The sequence below is a fragment of the Sminthopsis crassicaudata genome, chromosome 2 (assembly GCF_048593235.1).
Source record: "Sminthopsis crassicaudata isolate SCR6 chromosome 2, ASM4859323v1, whole genome shotgun sequence".
Classification (NCBI taxonomy): Eukaryota; Metazoa; Chordata; class Mammalia; order Dasyuromorphia; family Dasyuridae; genus Sminthopsis; species Sminthopsis crassicaudata.
The window spans coordinates 647,612,699-647,635,067 of record NC_133618.1 but is presented as its reverse complement, the minus strand read 5'-3'; the positions used below and the strand labels follow the sequence as shown (position 1 = coordinate 647,635,067).

At 37.3% G+C, this 22,369-nt stretch overlaps 1 protein-coding gene across 1 annotated transcript in view; it reads right to left on the bottom strand.

Annotated features, from left to right (window-relative positions):
- The window catches only part of RASGEF1A (RasGEF domain family member 1A), a gene marked incomplete in the record, with an annotated part of 66,844 nt that overhangs the window by 1,506 nt on the left and 42,969 nt on the right, over nucleotides 1-22,369 (bottom strand). Inside the window, 7 exon segments of the mRNA XM_074296685.1 lie at nucleotides 350-429; nucleotides 731-833; nucleotides 2,625-2,717; nucleotides 4,105-4,179; nucleotides 5,099-5,320; nucleotides 10,909-11,046; nucleotides 17,399-17,521. Of these exon segments, the coding sequence (XP_074152786.1) occupies nucleotides 350-429; nucleotides 731-833; nucleotides 2,625-2,717; nucleotides 4,105-4,179; nucleotides 5,099-5,320; nucleotides 10,909-11,046; nucleotides 17,399-17,521 (834 nt within the window).

Here is a 22,369-nt window from a genome sequence, read left to right as displayed (position 1 = left end):
AGAGATCCTGTGAGGATTTGCCGAAGGAAAACCATAATAGCTTGATTTCTTGATGGCTGGTTCAGGATTCATTCTATTTTAGAACTCAGCTTCTTAAACTGTGATTCACGACCCCATATGGAATATCACATTTGAAGGTCACAAAATTATGATTTATCTGTAATGTTTGATTTGTATAACTATTTTATATATTTATATACCTGGGGTCATGTAAAAATTTCTTGGATGAAAAGGGATTGAGAGTGGAAAAAATTTAAGAAGCCATGTTCTAAAACATCATGGTTGCCCTTCTTTTACAAATTATTATTAGCTCTTTCTTAGGCATTTTGCTCAGCAACTCATCACATACCTCCAGAACATCAAATTTAGCAGTCTTGACTTTGGACCATGTTTTCTTTAGTCTTGCCACTGGACTCAGGTTCATACCAGCTGCAAAAGAGAGAAAAGTACCAGGGAATCAGTACAAGGGACAGTTTTCCAATGAAAATGCCAATATATAGTCTATGAAAGGAGGGATGCTTTAATTTGGAGGGTTTAAGTGGGAGAGAGGGAATAATGATAAAGAAAGAAAATCCCCACAGAACTGGGGGGAATGAAGAGCTTCCAGCTTAGCTCAAAAATTAATGCAACCATCCCAGGAAGGCTGGAACTGGGACTGAAATGAAAGGATAAGAGATTTTAAGTGCTGCCAGAAGGTGGCAGGATATGGTGGGGAAGGCTATGTACTCACAGATAATGGCCATCATGGAATTAAAATTCCCAATGTTGAAACACTCTCTTGCCACATCAATGAAGAATTCCACCATTCTTGTTCTTTGCTTTTTCTTTACCACCTGAAGGAAAGAAAGAGTTCCAGATAAGTCTTTCAGAGGGCCAGTACATTCTGCTACAACTTCTGTTCTGTGACATGTAGAGAGAATATTGTAATTAATCTTTATTTTCTCTCCCTGAGATGCCTCCATGGAGACTGATTAGAGGAGTTTGAAGAATATGAAGTTCATTTGTTTTTCTCATATATCTTTACAATATATTTATTATATTGGTCCAAATATAGGCCATATCCTCCCCCCAATGTGCTGGAAAACCTGAGTGTGGCTTATTAAGGGCTATTCGAGCATATGACAATTTTTCCTATTCAAAGATCTCATTTTAAGACTAATAAACCAATTCTAGAGTTTTTTAAAAATGTAATATCTAGATACTGTGATGTAAGATCTAAGCATATATTCACAGTTCCAGAGGTAATAATAATAAATAGATTCACTGAAGTTTCTTCAAAGTGGGGAAGAAGGGATCGTTTTAATACAAATAGCTAGGTCCTCAACATCATGGTCCAAACACTATTCTCGAAGGAGCAGGCTCAAGGCCAGAGAGGAAACAGGGAGGGTCAGTTTGGATTTATTTTTCCAGGGGTGGGGTGTTCCCCAGGCAGCCCTCCTCATCCAGTTGTAAAATAATCCATCCGGCTGCAGGAAAGTGTCAGCAACTTCCCGCCCATACTAAAGGTTAACTCCTAGGAGGGGTTCTTGGCAACCTGGAACTAGAAGCTACTGTCACTGCTGCATATGCCCACCTTTGTCTTTTTGGCACCAAACCAGTATAAGTCCAGGATAAACACATTAGCCCCCATGTGCTGATTCAGGTCCATTTTATTCTGCTCATTCTGCTATTCTGCTAGTGATGAGATTTCGGATTGACATACACTCATTAAGTATCCACTGAGTGACTAAAACTGGACTAAGGCCATGGGAGAGAAGTATAAAATCACAATCTCTTTCTTTAGCCAATTTATAATCCAATCAGAGAAATAAAATTCACACACCACACAAAGCAGTGCCAGATTTACATGCCTTAAAAGCACCCAGAGTGGGAAAGAATCAGTTCCCCCAAATCTTTTCTTTCTTTTTTTGATCAGGCAATTGGGACTAAGTTACTTGTCCAAGGTCACACAATTAGAAAATGTTAATTGTCTGAGAGTGGATTTGAACTCAGGTTCTCCTGGTTCCAGGACAGGTACTCTCTCCACTGTCCCTAAATTCCTTTTTAAAAAAGGGGGGGAAACAAAAGGGAATAATAATGCCAATAACAACTTGCACTATGTAGTGCTTACTACATGCCAGTCACTGTGCTAAACATTTTACAAATATTATCTCAATTGATCTTCAAAACAACCTTAGGAGATAGATGCTCTTATCATCCCCATTTTACAGCTGAAGAAACTGAAGCAAAAGGGGTTAAGTCATATGTCTGGGCTCACACAACTAGTTATTATCTAAGGTCTGATTTATTACGCCACAAAGCTATACTATTGTAGACTGAAAAGGCAGAAATTAGTGTGGGTGTTTTACTCAGGAAACTCCTGGAGAAAGGTGAAAGTTGAAAACTTGAGTTGTGTTTTAAGATAAATAGTATTTTGACAAGTAGGGAGTACATTTCTATCTTGTGTATATGAAGTTTATGTTTTATTTATTTTGTTACTATATAGTTTATTATATTATTATATATTATATATATTATATGGTAAGATGGGGGACAATCTACTTCTGGGATAGGGTGATATATGTCATAGCATATGGAAAATCACTCTTGTTCAGAACACAGATCTGACAGGAACAACTACTTACCCTGCAAATCTCTGTGGCCACCAGCATGCTCAGGCAGTTGAACCAATTATCATAGGCCTCTAGAGTATAGGTCTTGGTGACATCCCCTCGGCACTGAGAGGAAAGAGATCAGAAATCAGTCCTAGGCCTTGAAAAAATAATTCAGAACTCTTTTATTTTTATCACAAGATATAATTCACCTGGCCTTACCCAGGGAGAGTGGCAAGTTTCATGTGAAGGCAAATAGCCTTTTTGGGAAGGAAAGTGGGATAGAGTTGGGAAGGAGAAAGAAAAGATCTCTGTGGTCAAGGAGGAGCTCTTTCCCTCAGATTTCCACAAATCTCATCTTTCCTTTGGAAAGAACTGTAGTAGCATTTTCACTTCTTTCTTGTTGTTTGCTTGAATTTTATTTTTTCTCATTTTTTTCCTTTTTGATATGATTTTTCTTGTGCAGCAAGATAAATGTATAAATATGTATGATATATATATATATATACATATATATATATTTGCCATGTTTAACATATATTGGATTACTTGCTATTTAGTGGAGAGAGTGAGGGAAAAGGATGGGGGAATTGCAATGTAAGGTTTTTCAAGGGTCAATATTGAAATTGTGTTTTGAATGTTTTGCATGTGTTCTGCAAACAAAAGTTTCAATAAAAATAAAATTAAATTAAAAAAGGAAAAAACTGGAGGATTTGTTGTTCTTGTATAGTTTGGTATAGTCCCTCCCTTACCTAAGTAGTCCCAGTCATCTTTACCCCAGGCAACTATCCTGTAGTTCTCCAATTCTGTCATCAAACAAGATTCCAACACTGTACTGATTCTTTCAGACCCAGCTAACAAATTGGCTGGGTATCAATGAGTGGTGGAGTAAGCCTAAAGTGTTTTTAAATGGAGGACAAGGCATACCCATTAAATTAAGGAATTAGCCCTCCCTTCATCCATTTCTATCCTATCAGGTATGACTCATTTCTATTTCTTGGTCTTGGTTTGATGTCTTTTATGGGGCCTAGTAATGTTACTGAAAGAAAGATATAATCCATAACACCAACCAATGTCAGAGATCAAATTGAAAACCTATTAATGAGCAGGGACAATATGTATGACTTTTGATATTTAATTTTTTTGGTTTAAGCAAAAGCATTTTTGTGTAATCCTGAACTTCTGCATATTATTTAAAGCACAAAGGGGATTGAGAGATCTTTTTATTCAGGGAGGAGAACCAATCTTTCTATACTCTTGCTTCCAAAGTCCTTGCCTCAAGCTGAAAAAATTCCTTCTGTGTCAAAAATTGTGTCATTTTGAGCAAGCTTGGAATGGAGAAAGAATATCTCTAAGCTTGGTTTTAAAGTCTCTACACAGTGTAAGAATAGAACCTTCTCTTGAGGATCTGAAGGACAAATTCTGTGTAACTCAGTGCCTAGTTCCTGCATAGGTCTACAAAAAGCAGGAAGATGATCCCCAAATTATACACCTTGGTTTAAAAAAGACCCACCTTATGATTATCTAGAGAGTCCATGTGGCTGACAATCTGCATCAGATCCTCAGGGTAAATGTTGCTGACCCTCTCCTGGAATGGAAATGGAGAAAAAAGGAGATTAGAATAGATGACATGACTGCTTAACAGAAGAGAGAGAGAGAGAGAGAGAGAGAGAGAGAGAGAGAGAGAGAGAGAGAGAGAGAGAGAGAGAGAGAGAAAGAGAGAGAGAGAGAATATAAAAATCTAAATCTGTATAACTAGATGTATAATGTTCAAATGATGGGAGATAAAAATTCCAATGTACTCTCTACTAAGATCACATCCTGGGAATATTGCATTCAGATCTGGGCACCAGTCCTGATATTTTCAAAGGGACCAGGATGGGAAATAATCTGTAAGTTAGGAGAAATGATTGAGGGAAGACTTAAGGATGCATATTGTCTTCAAAGGCCTATAATTTAGAAGAATGATTGAAATTATTTTGAGGTTGTTAGAGAGGGAAAACTAGGACCAAATAGTAGAAAAGAAGATTTCTCAGTAGAAGGAAGATTTTTCTAACAATGGATCCATTCAACCATGGATGGATTATCTTATTAAATAAGTCCCCATCACTGAAAATATTTTAAGTAGATGGATGGGCATCTATCTGCCTATTTTTCTCGTCCAACTCTTTTGATTTTAATGATCCTTTTAGGTATTAGAAGTACTTAATCTTGCATATATGTTCTATGTTCTATATATATATATATATATATATATATATATATATATATATATATATATATATATATATATATATATACATATATATGTATATATAGAGAGAGATATGGATAACAGAGATGGAAATTGATATACAGATAGACATAGATGTGAATGAATTTAATCTTGAACCTCATCTTCAAAACTTTTTTTATACAAACTTTTTGGGAGCTGGAGGGCAGATTGAGAACTATAACCTTATAAGCTGAGGAGAGGGTTGGGGATGGGGAGAAGGCAAAACACTGACCAGTTCTACATGGGTGAGCTGCTGGGCCAGAATGAGTGGGTCACAACACACACTTAGGATATCCTTCTGAGCTGCCTGGGGCTTTGACTTCAGAATAGTCCCTTTGTCTGTTACAGGCTGGCGGAACTTCTCCCTTATCTCCTGGAACTGGTTCCTGGTAGCAAGAGACAGGATGAGATTCTGGGTCATCTGGGTGATTGTTGTCTTCACCGTTCCATTCTCCTAAGAAGAAAGGGAGAACAAATCCATTAAGCAAACCATGAGAACTCCTTGGTAGATAGAATATGATATAGTAGATAAGATACTAGGTATGACAATATTGTTTCCTATCTAAAGAATATTTGTGATCAAATCTTTTGTTATTACACATTTATTAGTGAAGGAGAGAGGTTTCCCCAGATATCTTGGAAATCTCTCTCCAACCCCGCCCCCCCTTTTTTCCTCCTCCCTAATGTTGCTATCTTCACCAAGGCTCTCATCACCTTTGGATTTCTAAAACAGTTTTCAAATTGACTGTTTTTCCTTGAGACTTTCCCTTACTAATTCATTCTGAATAAGATTCTAAGATTTTCAAAGGTGAACAGACAATTTTCAGATGAAGAAATTGAAATTATTTGTAGTCACATGAAAAAGTGCTTTAAATCACTATTGATCAGAGAAATGCAAACTAAAACAACTCTGAGATACCACTACACTCCTGTCATATTGGCTAAGGTGATAGGAAACGATAATGACCAATGTTGGAGGGGATGGGGGGAAACTGGGACACTGACGCAGTTTTGGTGGAACTGTGAAAGGATCCAGCCATTCTGGAGAGCAATCTGGAATTATGCTCAAAAAGTTATCAAACTGCATACCCTTTGATCCAGCACTGTTTCTACTGGGATTATATCCCAAAGAGATCTTAAAGGAGGGAAAGAGATGTACATGTGCAAAAATGTTTAAGGAAGCCCTCTTCATAGTGGCAAGAAACTGGAAACTGAGCGGATGCCCATCAGTTGGAGAATGACTGAATAAATTGTGGTATATGAATGTAATGGAATATTATTGTTCTGTAAGAAATGACCAGCAGGATGATTTCAGAAAGGCCTGGATAGACTTACATGAACTAAGGCTAAGTGAAATGAGCAGAATCAGGAGATCATTATATACAGCAACACCAAGACTATATGATGATCAATTCTGATGTATGTGGCTCTCTTCAACAATGAGAGGATTCAAACCATTCCACTTATTCAGGATGAAGAGAGACATCTACACCCAGAGAGAGAATTGTGGGAACAGATTGTGGGACACAACATAGCATTCTCACTCTCTCTGTTGTTATTTGCTTGCATTTTGTTTTCTTTCTCAGTTTTTCTTTTTCTTCCTTCTTGATCTGATTTTTCTTGTGCATCAAGATAACTATATAAACATGCATACATATATTGATTTAACATGTATTTTAGCATATTTAATATATATTGGACTATCTGCCAGCTAGGGGAGGAGGTGGGGGGAAGGAGCATATGTTTTTAAATAAAAAACTTTAATTAAAAATAATATATAAAAAATAAAATAAAAAGACTCCAAGACTTTTCTGAATTGAATCTATAGCACTCCTTTTTGTTTATCACATTAGATCTAAACAATTTAACCTCTACTTTAGCAACCATCTATTTAACTATTTCCCAACATAGAGTAGTCTGACTTTCTTGTTATCTCCCTACACGTTTCATACACATTCCAGACTCTATTTATGTTTTTCTCTTTTTCCCATGTGACTGTCTTCTTCCCTACAAATTCAAAGTTTACCAAAGCTTTAAGTCCCACTTCTCTGACAATTTTTTTTCTGATAATTTCTTTATTCTCTGATATTGCTAATTGGGCACTTTAATTCCACATATATATACATAAATTCTGTTTCATATATCTATTATTTTTTTCTCAGTAAGATTCTAAATTCTTTAAAGGTAGATGAATCATCCCATATCTATCAATTGTTAAGTGGAGGACTAGATATATATTGATATTCATTAAAATAAAATTAAAAGTATACTCCCTGCTAATACTACTACTATTACTACTAGCTATTTAAAGTTTGTGAAAACTTTACGTTATCTCACCTGATCATCATAACAGTCCTGTGGGTATTATTATCTCCACTTTACGGAGGAGATAACATAGCCTTCAAATGGGTAAATGATTTGCCCATTTCCACATAGCTAGCAAGTCAGAGTTTGCCTTCCAACACCCCCACCCTCTCCTCACTCCATGAGGCTGCCAACATCTTACATGCTAATGATCACAAGCTGGGGTATAAGGGAGAAGCTGGACCTTGGGGAATAGGAAATGGAAAGACCTCCATCAGTCCTGGTTCCTGCTTGGGAGGTGCTTGACAACAGCTGGTACTCTGCCTGGAGCTAGCCTCAGGGCTTCTCTCTTATCTGTGTGCATGCATTTTGGACAAATTCCTGAAGCTGACCCTCTCTAGGGATTGAGACTGGCAGGAGTCAGAAGCATGCTCATTGAAGCTCAGCAGCTAGTCACCACCTGTCCTGGCAAAAGGCCAGTCCCAGCATTTTTCCTGGCTGAGGAGGGGAACCCATCAGTAGTGAGAGATGGAAATGGTGTGGGAGAAAAAAACAAAACAAAACAAAATAATGCAGCCTTCTGGAAACAAAGGACCCTCCTATAGCTTTTATACTAACTGAAAAATGGAATATGATATGCTATCTATGCCCAGAATTTGAGAATGAAGTGCTTACCAAGTCATAATCAGAATTAAGTTCTATCTCTCTTATGTGAACAAGCTCATGTTCTTCTTTCACCTGCTTAGCTTTTATTTGCTTTGAATTTTAATGTTCCTGAGCCAGAGGTGTGATTGACAACTTTTGGGGGGATTTAAGGTCTACCTAATAGTGGTGATTGAACCCTCAATTTTCTACTTTCAGTAAAACAAGCTTTCACATTACATAACTGTAGTTTCCCTAGGCAAATCAAAGAATGATAATGCAGAGCTGATTTATCAGGAGTCAAAAATCAGATTATAATGGAAAAGTATCTATCTGTAAGCTGCTCTGGCAGTTACCAATTGTTTTTAAGTAAGTTATAATGAATGTATTAGCACATGAGAAATCTGGCATTGAGAACTAAGATAAAGGATGAAAAAGTGCTTGGGATAGGGGAAAAGTTTCTGAAAACACTCTTTTTCCTGCTTTTTGTTCCTTTGAGTCTAGCCTCAAAAATGAGAGGAAATTTTGGAAGCAAATGAATAAACATTACCATTGAATTGGACTCACAGCTAATTCCAGGTGTCAGGAGTCAAGTGTAGTGATTTAAGAATTAGCGAGTTACCAATTGCTTGTTATTAACAAGAGAAGCAGAAGGGTGTTGGGCAGTTTCCTCCTTTGCATACCTCCACCTTCCACCCCTAAAAGGATGGTTATAAAGATCAAGTGAGCTAGATATGTTTAAAAGTACTAAATAAAAGGTAGCTCATACCAAGGTTGTCTTGCTCCTTCATTTCTAGAACTACTTCAATGCCTGGAGGAGATTTCTTTTTTATAGCTTAGTTCTTAACATGGCTTTGTTTCCTGCCTCCCTGGAGGTTTTCCTTCATAATGATTAAGGAGATCCCTTTGTTGAAGGGATAAGGCTGTTTCATGCTGATTCTTTTACTTAGTGTTGGAGTACTAGTCTCAGAGTTTGTCTGTGTGAGAAATGGGCCTTAATCCCTATTTAGCAACTGATCACTGAGACATGCCTCAGTGTGCCAGAGAGCCTAGCTGAATGAGCCACTAAGAGCATCTGCCCAAAACTCACCTACATCTCACCTACTTACTCGGGTGCTGGGCTTCCAATTTGCCCTGAATCTTTACTTGTTTAGAACCAGCAATTCTGACCTCCCAGAGTTTGTCTACTATGAGACCTAATATGACGCCTTCACTCAGGATGATTATTGACTTTCTGTTGACTGCTTTTACAACACCATCCTTTCTTAGTCTAAAGAATGGCAAAACTGAAAGGGTAGCAGCTGTTAAGAATCCCATTTCACACTTCTAACTAGCATGTATAATTTCCTCACAACAACCCTGTGAGGTAAGGATCATTATTCCCATTATAGAGATGAGGAAATTGAGACTTTGAGATGTTTAATGATTGGCCCAGAGGTGAACCAGCTAGTATACCAGGTTAGATTTGAACTTTCTTTCTGTTGTTTTATACGTGCTGCTGTAGGAGTCTCATTAGGAAATTAAGTTGAAAGGGATAAATAGCAATCTTGAATTACTGAGGACCAGACACTAATAAATAAGTAGCCAATTTGAAGAATATAAAATTTATGGTAATAATGAGGAGAGGAGCCATGGTGGCAAGGACCCTATTTCTGCTCTTCCCTCCAGAGTACATGCCCCAGTGGTCTGTTGGGTGAGTCACACTTGTCATATCTTTCTTTATGTTCCCTTGAAGTTGCAGAGTTCTCTCTATGTAGACTCCCTCCACTCCACATCCCTAATGAGGCTTTCCTTTTGCCTTTCATCCATGATGCTCTGATGGTTCCTGGCAGCCCTTATCAGCATCCTTTGAACCTGATTACTGAACTAAACCGGTTTTTGGTTCCCTCTTGCTTTTGATCTTTACATTTTAATTCCTGAAATCAAAATAGTGTAATGGAAAAGGCCCAACTCTTAAGAGTCAAAAGTTTTAAGTTCTAATTCTGATATTGCTACTAACTTTTTGATTTAAAGGACAATACCTAACATGTCTGAAACATGATTTACTTATAAAATGGACTTGATAATGATGGTTCTACTCAACTTTATACAGGGTAATGCATTTTGAAATGCTGTGAAAAAGGTTTATTATAAATATAACTGCTTATTTCTGTCTACCTACACTTATAATAATAATAACTAGCATTTATAAAGCATTGTAAGGTCTGTTAAACTCTACATAATTTATATCATTTGAAACTCACAGCAACTCTGTGAAGGAATTGCTATTATTATTATTAAAATAATATTTTATTCATCCCAATATAAGCAAAGATAGTTTTCAACTTTCATCCTTGCAAAACCTTGTGTTCCAAAATTTTTTCCTCTTCCTCCCTCCCCTTCCCTTAGACAGCAAGCAATCCAATGTAGAGTAAACATGTGATACTATTTTTATTACTACCACTTTATATATAAAGAGACTAAAGTTTGAGTGGTCCAATGTCTTATCCAGAGTCATATAGCTCAGGCTCAGGTATTTCAGATTTCAGGCCAGTGTTATTCATTGAAACCATCCAGCTGATCTTCTGGATGTTTGATATTCCCCCAACCCTTCTAAAGTTTTGCAAAGTGTGTTATATATACAGTATTAAAGATATTTCTCTAGCAGAAAAAAAAAAGAGTAGATTGGAAGTCAAGGAAACTTAGATTCCAATAGTCCCTAGGACAAATGTCTCCAATTCCTTGTGCCTCAATGTCTCATCTATAAAATGTGGGAGTTGAATTAGATACCCCTAATTCCAGTTCCAAATTCTGTGATCCTATGATCTTTTACTATTTGTATGATATGGATTTTGAATTGTTTTCTGAAAGATGAGGGATTAGTTGAACTGAGCTTTTTCTAATCTCTGGCCTGGTCTTAATCATTGAATCAATTTTGGAAAATTACCCACATGACAGTTTGTGACCATGGTAACAAATGCTTTCTCTGTGTGAAAACCCACAGACCTGTATACCCCACCCTCCTCACACAGTTTAGAAAATCTTCAGTAAATTCAGGTGCTTTGTTTTCCAAATGGACTGGAAGGGAAGAAGAAACTGGGTGAGAAATTCCCTTACCTCATCACACTGTGTGATTCTGTGAGTGATCTCTTTTAGTTCCTTCATGACCTTCTCATCCTGGAAATCATATGGGAATGCCTCAGTCCATTCCTTCAGGAGCTGGATAATCTTGGCAGTGAAAGACTTTAGCTTGGCCTGAGAGACAGAAAGAAAGATATGGAGAAAAGAAAAAAGCAGAAAAAGAAAGAAAGAGGAGAAAAGATGACAGAGGAAGAGGAAGGATGGAAGAATAGAAGGAAGGCAGGAAGAAAGGCAGGGAGGAAAAAAGACAGGAAGGAAGGAGGAAAAGAAGGAAGGAAGGAAGAGAGAGGCAGAGAGAGAGAAAGGGATGGAGGGAAGAAGGAAGGAAGGAAGGAAGGAATATAGGAAGGAAGGAAGGAAGATAGAAAGGAAGGAAGGAAGGAAGGAAGGAAGGAAGGAAGGAAGGAAGGAAGGAAGGAAGGAAGGAAGGAAGGAAGGAAGGAAGGAAGGAAGGAAGGGAGGGAGGGAAGAAGAAGGGAGGGAGGGAGGGAGAGAGGAAGGAAGAAAAAAGAAACAAAGAAAGAAATAAGAGAAAATTTGTTATGATGATCTAGTGACCTTAGAGCTGGCAAACTGATGACAAGGAGGGGCTTGCTTGGAAGTTCTGACTGGGCTGGGCTCAAGAGGTAATGTGAGCAATGACAAATGCTGGTGCAAAAAAAAAAAAAAAAAAAAAAAAAGAATCCACAAAAACTGGTTGCTTAAATCAATTGTATCTCAGCAGTTAAGCCACATGTACACACTGCAGAAGTGTTTGAGCTTCATTGTTACTAGGCAAGAAAAGCCATGGAAGATCGACTCAGAAGGAATGTGTGCAAAGCTTTATTTTGAATGTGTTCCAGACTATCTCTTTGTTCTCAAGAAAAACTACGACCCAGGAGGACATCTCTGTACATACTCCTACACACATCTAAACAAAATGCCTTTGAAGCAAACTACCAGGTCTTGTCTAGTCAACATATCTCAGTGCCAGAAATAAAAGCTGGAGGGAAAGCTGACATTTAACCCAATGATTCCAGTCTCATTAGATCTATCTATCTATCTATCTATCTATCTATCTATCTATTATATATATATATATGAGACCATCATTTAGATGCAGTGATAAGCTGCTAAATATTTAATAACTGGCTCTCAAAAAAGAGAGAGTTTGTGCCTGACATACTTTTAAGCTGAATCTATAATATTAACATTTTCTTCATCAATAATCAAAGCAAAACTTGATTTGTAGTATTTGCTAAACTAAAAATTTTAACAATAAGCTCTCATAAACTGATCCAACTTGGCTCCAATACACCCCTTTTAAGATGGTTCGGGTTTTAGGAGCTTAGGAAATGGTTCTTTTAGTTCCTACAAAGTGCAAATAAAATATACTCTAGGATAGGAGTTCTTAATGACTTTTGTGTCAAGGATCCCTTTGGTGAAGAATGAGGACTGCTTCTCAGAATCATGTTTTTAAATGCATAAACTAAAATGACAATATAACAAAGAAAATCAATTATAGCAAAATATATTTATTAAAACATTTTAAAACCAAGCTGATGAACCCAACATTAAGCCAACAAACAAATTTGTCATGTGCTTACTGTGTGCCAGGCACTGTGCTAAATGCTGGAGATATAGTTCTTATCTAAGAGAACTGATTCTTTTGGGCAAGTCTAGACATAGGACCAAACCAGATCTTGGTCATTTGTAAAATGAAGATATTGGACTAGATGATCTATTATCTGCTTTATGGTTCTAAACCTCTTACCTCATGGTCTATGTTCCTAAGAAAAGTGAAAGATCTCTGAGGACAAAAAGAAGGAATCAGGCTTTATGAATCTAGCACCCAAACCTACAGTGGTTTATACCTTCTTGAGGAAAAAAAGCTAGGTCCCCTGAGTCAAAGCTAGCTTTGCTATCCACAGAGGATTGGGAGCTCTAATGATTAGAATCCAGTGATAGTGATTTAGTCTTCCTTGCTTAGGGGAAAATAAAGGATGGTTCAATGTTATCTAGATATGAGGGTATATTAAGTCCTGATCCTTATATAACAAGCTTACTATGGTGGCCAAGGGCTTTAATTCTAAGTTTTAGTTTTCTTAGAAGGAGGAGACACCTGGTCTGTGGTGAGATTTTGATGGTGAGTAATTTTCAGCTGGCTGGAAGGTGAGTTAAAGGCAGATCTGCTGGGATATCAAGAGATTGGCAGCTGTGTACTTGCATATATTTAGACTCGATTGGAATGATCTTTCCAGACCTTAAAAATGTTGGGCAGAAAAGGCTGGACCACAAACATTCCATGACAGGCCTGAGGGCATGGTGAGGGCATCTCTGGAGCTGATGAGTCAGAAGAAGAGCTTTAGAAAGTTTGGCTTCGAGACTAGAAGTTTAAATGTGTGCTGCTAATACAGAGAATGTGGTGATGAGAGAGATGTTAAAATAACCATTTTCCAGCCAAATTTCTCTTGAGATAAGGGATTTCCCGTCAGGAACTCTTAGGATTGCCCTCTTCACATAGAAATCTGAAAACTCATGACATGTCATAAGAGCAATAACTCATACTTATATGGTGTCTTAAGTCTTGCAAAGGATCATTTTATTTTACTATTAACCATCTTGCTTCCTATTGTAGCTTTATCTATCACTTTTAAATCAATTTATATTTTCAACAGCTTTTACTCAAATCTTATTTTCATAGTTTTAAATCTTAAAGAGGATAGGGAATTTCACCACACTGAAAGGATTCAGCTGGCCCATCCTGACCTTAGATACCTTGGACAGAGGCAGATGTCAGTGACCCAAAATAATAAAATAGAAAACAGAGCCATTTCTGGTAGCAGTGAGTTGAAATGATCCCCCTTTCAAAGTCTGGCTCAAAACTTGGAATATAAATGTAAGTCCCTATTATATTTAATTTGTTGTCATAAGGAGATACAGAAAGGGGAAAAGGAAAATCTTTGAATAGGGACCAGTTCTCAGCTAACAACTGTAGTTGTTCTCTGCAAGTCATTTATGAAAAGGCATTGGGCAGAAGCATGAGCCAGTAGGAGGATGGACTTGGGGGAGGGCAGAGGAATTTCACTAATGACCAAAACTTTGTTAGGCAGCTGTTTCAAGCATCCCACAACATTGACATCAAAGTTCTTCAGTCATCTCTCATTCACATAGGCCTCTCTCTTCTCTGTCTCTCTCTACACCCACCTAATCTCATGCATGGCCTTCCATAGACTTCTGTCCCAAGATCTGTGGCAGGCTATTATAATTGTTCTCTTATCAGAGAGGAAAGTGTTGTTCCTTTCTATACTTCCAGAATTATACTGCCTTCCAGGGTGTTTGTGTCCCATTTGCTTCTATCATTAAGTCCAAGGTCTTTGAATAAGGCTCTGAACTACTCTTTCCTATCCCCCCATCTCTAGGGAAGAGTTTCAGGAGAATATTTTTTCTTCCTATCATTGTGGATTCAATGTACCATCCATTTTTTAATGGGACGGCCTCAGTTACCTTGACTGCAAATGGAATAAGCAGCAGTAGTCTTGGTTGTAAGTAGATTGGCCAAAATAGATTTTTGAAATAATAATGGAAATAGATTATTTAGTAGCTTTTCTTCCATCACTACAGGGACCAAAAAAAGATTGAGAAGAAACTTCACAATAGGAAAATGTGTACATTTCCTCTGAAAAGTGTATGTTATATCAGGGTTTAGAGTGGAAACCAGGTCTCAGTTGATAGGTCAATAAAATAAATTATTAGTAAGATAGGGATAAGTTATACTAAATAATTATTAGTAAGATAAGGCTCATGGATGGCTGAACTGCTATGATAATTAGGTGCTTTATGGAGGAGGAGAGACAGACAGAGAAAGAAAGACAGACAGAAAGACAGAGAGAGAGGGACAGAGAAGACACACAGAGAAAATCAGAAAGACAGAGCTAGAGAAAGACAGAAACAAAGATATAGACACACAGAGAGAAAGACAGACATGGACAGAGACAGAGACAAAGACAGAAATGGAAAGACAGAGACACAGAGAGTCAGAGATAGACAGAAAGACACCTACACAGAGACATAAAGAGATGGGAAAGTCTTAACCCTGAGGATTTTATCTTGCACATAATAAGGGAGTCCATATGGACTTAGTTTCTGCAATCTAAAATTGAACTAGATGAGAGAAGAAAAGGAAATAGGGATTTAGGGTTAAAGCCTGGGATTCTGAACTGACTCAGCCTCTATAATCTAAGGCTCTTGTTCCCTGGAAAGAAGCTGTTGTCTTCCTCAGATTCTGAAGCTCTGGAGGCATCAAAATCTCACATTTATTCTGTATACACAGATAGAAATGTCCATTTCCTACCAGTTGCCTCTCACCATTCAGTTTTTAAAAAAACTAGTTATCCTGATTAAACTGGTTGGTTATCCTGAATTCCTTAAACTTTGTATTTGGTTTACTGGTAAAATAGAAATTCATTTCAGTCACTGGATGGGAAGGATGGCAAATAATTCAACATGTTGTATTGAAAATTCCAGTATGAAGAAAGAAATAGGATCATTCCCTTTGGGCTTGCCACAATCTGCTATGACCTGTAATCAGTATATAGGAACAAGACCAGTGTCTTTATAGACTTTGGAAAGAAAATATGTGGTTACAATGTGAAACAAACATAGCGGTTCTTTTCTACTATGTATCACTGCTTTAGTAGGCAGTGAAGTTGATGGCATTAGAGTTCAGAGCTGCTTTTCTTGTGCCATGATTGAAAATCAGTTTGCCTCTAAGCATCCATGTCAGAGGTCAGGATAGGAATGTGTTCATTCAAAATCCACTACACAGCTATTTGATCCCTTCACCCATCAGACTTTTGTGATTTTTCCTCCTTAAAAAGCAAATTTTGAGTTTTAATCAAAGAATAACCAATTGCAGCAGAGTAACTGAAATTTAAGTTACATAACAATAAATACTGACCATTTCTACTCTTTCTTCTATTTTCTATTTTTTCTATTCTTTCAGGAAATTTTCTATTTCTTCTATTCTTTCAGTTCTATTGCTCCTGAGGGGAAAAAGTTCATCACCCTCAAAGTATACAGATGTATTGCTATTAAAAGCATGTAGGGTAGTTCATTTTAAAAAATCAAACCAAAACAAAACATGTGAAAAGCTTGACATGTTTGTCAAACTGCCTGATTTGCTGGGACAGTCCCTGTATGATGATCTCCAGAGCAAAGAAATGGTTAAGGGCTCTGCTTTTGCCCAGAATCTACTTCCTACTTAAAACCTTCAAGATCAAGCCATCATCTTTGTGGACTTGGAATTCTATTTTTGTAGATTTTTTTTTAAGAGTCATGAGTCCTACTCTGCCTAAAGGGCACATGTTTCCTCCTGGCTTTATAAATCTTATTAGGAGAAGCCAGAATTATTGGGAAATGGAAGCCTTAATCTTTGAAATCAACAGGAAAGAAAATACCAAAGATTTCTGGAGGCTTTAATTTCTATATTCCTAGATACAAGGGATAATGTTGTAAAAAAAAAATTACCTATGCATATGTACTGTCAAAAAATGTTATAATTATAAAATTAATAATAAAAAAAGATTAGGGCTGAGGCAGGAATAGAATTTAACCTTCTGCTTGTCCACAAAGCTAATGTACTTGATCTTAGGATAGAGTGACAATTGTATTATAATGGAAGAGATGATAGCTTAGGAGTCAAGAGATCAAGAGTGGCAATTCTGCCACTATCACTGGTCTTGGGCAACTAAGGTTTGACCATGTCACTCTCCTCCTCAGAAAACTCCAGTGACTCCTCATTGTCATTTATATTACAAATGCAAATGCCTGTTTGGAGCAGTTAAAGCCCTTTGCAACCTGATACCACCCTACCTTTCCAGACTGATTACATGTTATTTTTTTTCATGCATCCTTCAGTCCAGCTAAATTGGCCTTTAATTCGTCTCTTATACATGACACTCCTTTTCCCTTCTCTGTGCTTGTGTGATGACTCTGCTCTATTTCTGGAATGCACAACTTCTTTAATTCTGTTTTTTAGACGTCTTGGCCATCATGTGACTCTGCATGAAACTTTCTGTAACTGCCTCCTACTTCTATAGACACTCCTTCCTCCAATCTGCTCTGCTCTTAAATGATTTTGTTTCTATTTTACATATATGCATATATTACATGTGTTCCCTTATTCCTTGAGTCAGGAATTATTGTGTTTTTGTCTTGCTTAGCACATAGTAGGCACTTAATCAACGTTTGCTCATTGACTGATTTTTAAATTTTTTCTGAGTTTCAGTTTTCTCAACAACAAAATGAAAGGGTTTTTAATAATTTAGTAGTTCATTCTGACTCTCACATTCTTAGATTTTGACTCAGCCTATGGCTGCCTCAGTTTGCTTTGTCAAATGCAAAACATTAAGTGAACTTAATCAAAGGCCATTCTTATCAAAGTAAGCTGGATAGATGAATCGAGCAATGTCATTCAAAGCTTTACCTTTTCTGTCTCAGCCTCCATCTGCTGCTTCTGCTTGGTACATATCTGACCCACCTTGGCCAGAAGGTCATATGGAGGGATGAAGATTCGGGAGCTCAGGAGGAAGGTGAATATATAAGTCCTCTGCCAAGACAAGGAGAAAGAAGAAATAATTCAGTACTTGACAGGGGCAATTTCCAATGGAGATGAATAAAACCCTACTTCCCACTTTCTTATGAGCCTTTTCTGAATCTAGTCCAGTAGTTCCCAAAGATTATATGAGATCTTGAAATAGATGCCACAGATTTTATGGAACATATACTTGAAATTTTAAGGCCAAGTTGCTTGACTTTCATAATCATCTAGCATTTTAAGCAAAAAAATAAAGTTTGAGATATACTGATCATTTCTAGTTTCATAATCTGAAAGATAAAAAACTAGTGTCAAGAAGTAAAAGTATTTGGGCAAGGTGATATAGCTAGTTAGTAGCATCCCTGGTAGAGAAATCAGACATTCACATTTCTAAATTAAGTGTACTCTGAGACTGTTAATCAGTTTTGTAATTTATCATGTGATGTTATATTCTAGGGGAAGAAATAATGTTATAAACTTTACAAATCTGTGAACCAGCATTATAATGGATCTCTATAACTTTATAATAAGATTTAGGTTACAATGTATTCACAATTTTGGAAAATGACATGTAGAAATGGCTACACGCCACATTGTCTGATATGAGAGGTAACATTCCACTAGCATTGAATTTAGGTCCGTTTCTATGGTAATGTCAATATTTCATGGTAACATACATTTTCAAAAGCGTTTATTTGACAACAGGAGGCATCCATTCAAACATTTTCAAAATAGGACCACCTTAGCTATACAAATGTTGTTTTTGGAGAGTCTGTTAAGTTCAGAAAAAAAAAACAAACAAAAAACACTTGTCTACGGGAAATTTAATGGTGGAAAGGTTAGAGAGTGTGTGTTGTTCAGTTTGTGAAAAAGATTTATTCCAAAGGGAGTACTTCAAATGCTTTTTTGGACAATCATGAAATGAATATATTTTATATTAATAGAAACAAAGTAAGCAGAGGCATAAAACTTGACACTTTGATTATTTGTATGTCCTTAAACAGCATATCTATCCAAAGGACAGTGTCATTTGGAAAACATTTGCCAGAAGAAATGGAGCCAGTTACTCTAATTTATAGTGAGACCTTCTGTTCCTTCTCCTTTGGTCCAAAATAGATGGTTTAATAGCAAGCAAGAGAATTTGCAAGTTAGACCTAAGATGTATTTCATATTGAGCTTTGCTGTGAGCCACCTACCCATTAGAGCAAGAAAACCACATCATGACTGGAGCAAACCTCCCACTCACTGCATCTGATCCCTGCTGATGAATGTTACCTAGCAACACTTGTTACTTGCTGGGGTAGGGTACAAATACCCACCAAACACCAATCAAACTCTGTGGGGTAAGTGGCAAAATGAGTCATCATTAGCATTACAGAACTAGTTTGTGATTTAAAAAAAAATGAACTTGGGAACTTTTGAATTTATTCACCCATGTTTCCATTTTGTGCACTGTTCACAGATAATTTCTGCTTTTACTAAAGAAACCTTTGATTTTACAGCTTGGGTAATTCCCCCTTCTTAGTAACAGGTGTTGAAAATGTGACCTCTCTTTTGCTTCTAAATGAAAAAAGGTTATAGTTGTGGTATTTCAATATGAATAAGATCATTAAGACTTTGGCCATAAAGATATATTTTTGTTTATTTTTATTTTAAGAAAAAAAGTGAAGAAGTTACAGATGAAACCAGAGAGAGAGCTGGAGCCCATGGGGTAGTTTTCCTTTAGATTCAATAGAAGAAAGACTAGAGAAAGGGAAAGCTATCACAACCTACCTAGCAGATTACTAGGAACCACAGCAAGAAATAGGCAGCTGAAAGGAGAGGGGCTGGATGGATCAGAGAGAGACATTCAAGAATCACTCAGTGAAGTTGTTATAAATATTTTCTGTGATTAAAATTGGCTAAATTGCAGTTGAGAAGTAGTGTGTCACAATGGAAGAGTCCTGATCTTGAAGATAGGTGAGCTCAGGATTCAAATATTGGCTTCCACACTCACTATCTAGGTGGTTACCAAAACCTCTGAACTTCAGTTTCCTGATCTGTAAAATTTGTAAAAATTTTAGCCATAGTAGTTGTTTTTCCAAGTTGTAGTGAGGATCTCATCACACAAGAAAAATACTTTATAAATTATAAATTCCTATAGATATGTCAGCTATTACATATGATTATTATACACAATGGCTTTATAATATATAGAAACTTTTTTATGGTCTTGAGCATTTCCAATTGATTAAAGGAGCAGCTATATTGGAGGGATGGAGATTTACTGAGGTAATTCTTTTGGCCACCGAAGCATTTGGTATGTCTGTACAACTTGTAAATGGGAATGACTCCCCTACACAAAATACTTTGTTCCCTGGAAAAGAGAATTGAGGCATTGTCCAAGCAACTTATCCTAAACCTGAGGATTCCCACCAGTCTACTGTCAGAAAAGAACCTTTAGTAGTCACAAGTCAAAGGTCCTATCTTCCATGTTCTTTGGCTGAAAAGTGAAACCAAGGAGATGATATCAGGAGGCAGTGACTTCTAGTGTTTGTTACTTTTATCCCAAGTTTTCACTCTAGGATATGACAGCTAGGTGGTCTAGTACATGGTGGATATAGTGCTGGACTTGGAGGCAGAAAGCCTGAGTTCAAACCCTACTTCACATGGTTTCTAGCAATGTGACTGAACAAGTCAAAACCTCTCAGCCTCAGTTTCCTCATCTGTAAAATTGGGGTAACAATAGCAGCTACTTTTCAGGAGTGTTGTAAGGATTCAATGAGATGGTATATGTAAGGCATTGTAGAAATCTTAAAATGCTACATAAACAATATTGATTCATTTATTATTGTCAATATTAATATTAATGACAAACTAGGTCCTTTTCCTCAATTTGAAATCTATTTATTATTTAGAACCATCCCTTTTAGTATTTTCCTGTGACTCCATGGAAATTTAGCTGAGAAATCACCAGCTTATTAGAGAAAGACATAAAGAAAGTTAGGAAAAAGTCTCATGATAAGAAGAATTCAAAGAATGGCAGAGGTCACTCAGGGCCTGTTCATTCTGGGCCACTTTCTTTTCTCTCAAATTCAAAGAACATTTGCCTAGTGGCTGATGGAGGTACCTGCATAAATTGAACGTTTGTGGGACTGGCTGTGTGATAAGAAATGAGGCTACAGAAGCTCTAGTTTCTAATTCAATTATTTATTTTTTATATATTTATTTGCTTATAGGGAAGCAAGAGGAAAGATCTTACCCATTCTACAGAGGGCACATATTGAGTGACTCCACTAGGAATGTGGAAGAGGGGGAGTGTCTAGCCACTACACATCTGCAACACTAATCATTAGTCACTATGAAATATCCATCACTAAAATGGAGCTGACTGATAGCTTCTCCTTTTTCATGAGGCGTCTCTTGCTTTTTCAATCTAGAAACCCTGGATTAATTTTTCTCCTAAGTTCTCCTAAAATCTTTGGATAGGCTCTTCTCTGCCCTGAGCCCCTGCCCCTGTCACCCTAAGTAGAAGTTTAGTAGTTTAAAAAAAATGCATCCAAACCTGAAGTTTTAAAACATCCCTCCCATTACTTTAGATATACCCAGAGTCTACTAGTTGGTATCTGACTTCAGTTTTGCAAGTATATTTGCAACCCTTAGTTCAGTTATATCTACTGCCCCAATGTTGACCTAATAAGGTCTAGGCCCAAGAGTAAGACATCCTGGTCCCCAGGAAGAACTGGAGCAGAGTATTTTGGGTTATCCGTCCTGGAAGCTAGTTGGCATTTTGGAACATGTCAGTGTCTGATTTACGAAAGAGGCTTTGAGGGAATTGAGATACAAATCTCGATGCACTGAAAGAAGTTAAATGAAAGAGAAATTGTAGTTCTTGCCTGTCTCCTTCCCCACAATGATGGTGAAGTGGTGGCTATACTTAACACTCACAAAAGTCAACAGGTATTTAAGAAGGGGGTGGCATGGGGGAGAGCAGCAAGAAAGAGAAAGAGAAAGAGACAGACACAGAGAGAAAGAAATGGGAATGGAAAAAGAGAGAGGGGGGAGAGAGAGACAGAGACAGAGACAGAGAGAGACAGCAAGAGAGAAAGAGATAGAGACAGAGAGACCAAAAGAGAGACAGAGAGAAAGAGAAGGAGGTGGGGGGCCTACACAAATACTCAGCACTCAAAAGTAATCAGACTAACACAAAAGGAGTTAGTGCTTCCTCAGTGAAAGGAAGGCAAATACCACTGATGTCTACATGGGTTGCTAAGAGACATCATCAATTTAGAAGAGGAGGGGGTGGGGAAGTAAAGCCCAGGACCAAAGAGGGAACTATTACTTTATATCTCAAGAATGTACCAATGTTATTTGGAGATGAAGAGGGAGGGAAATAGGGAAAGAAAGTTTTGTTTTTCTCCCTCTGTGCAGTATTGTACGGGATCTATCTGCCATGAGTCTTCAGATATGACGGTGGCAGGGACCAGGACATTCCATTCCTACACTCCAGCACACAGAATTCCATGTACAAAACAAACCTCCCAATTTAGACACAAGCTCATATGCTATGCCTATTACCCATCTGCTCAAACCAACTTCCCTGATCTGATAACACATCCATCTACTACCACTATACCACATAGTCCCCTTACCTTTCCTTTGGTTCTAGTACTTCTCTAAAGTGGTCAGCTTTCTCACACTTATCCAAAGGTCAAAGAGTCAGCTTGTCTAGCTTTGCTTCTATTGCTCATAACTATTATTGGCTCTTAGTTATTTTTCTGATCCTCTATCATCTCTAAAGAGATAGTGGATTCAAAAAGGGAAAAGAGATGCCATTTAAATCAGAGTATCTTCTTAGCAAATCTTTCTGTAAAACAATTC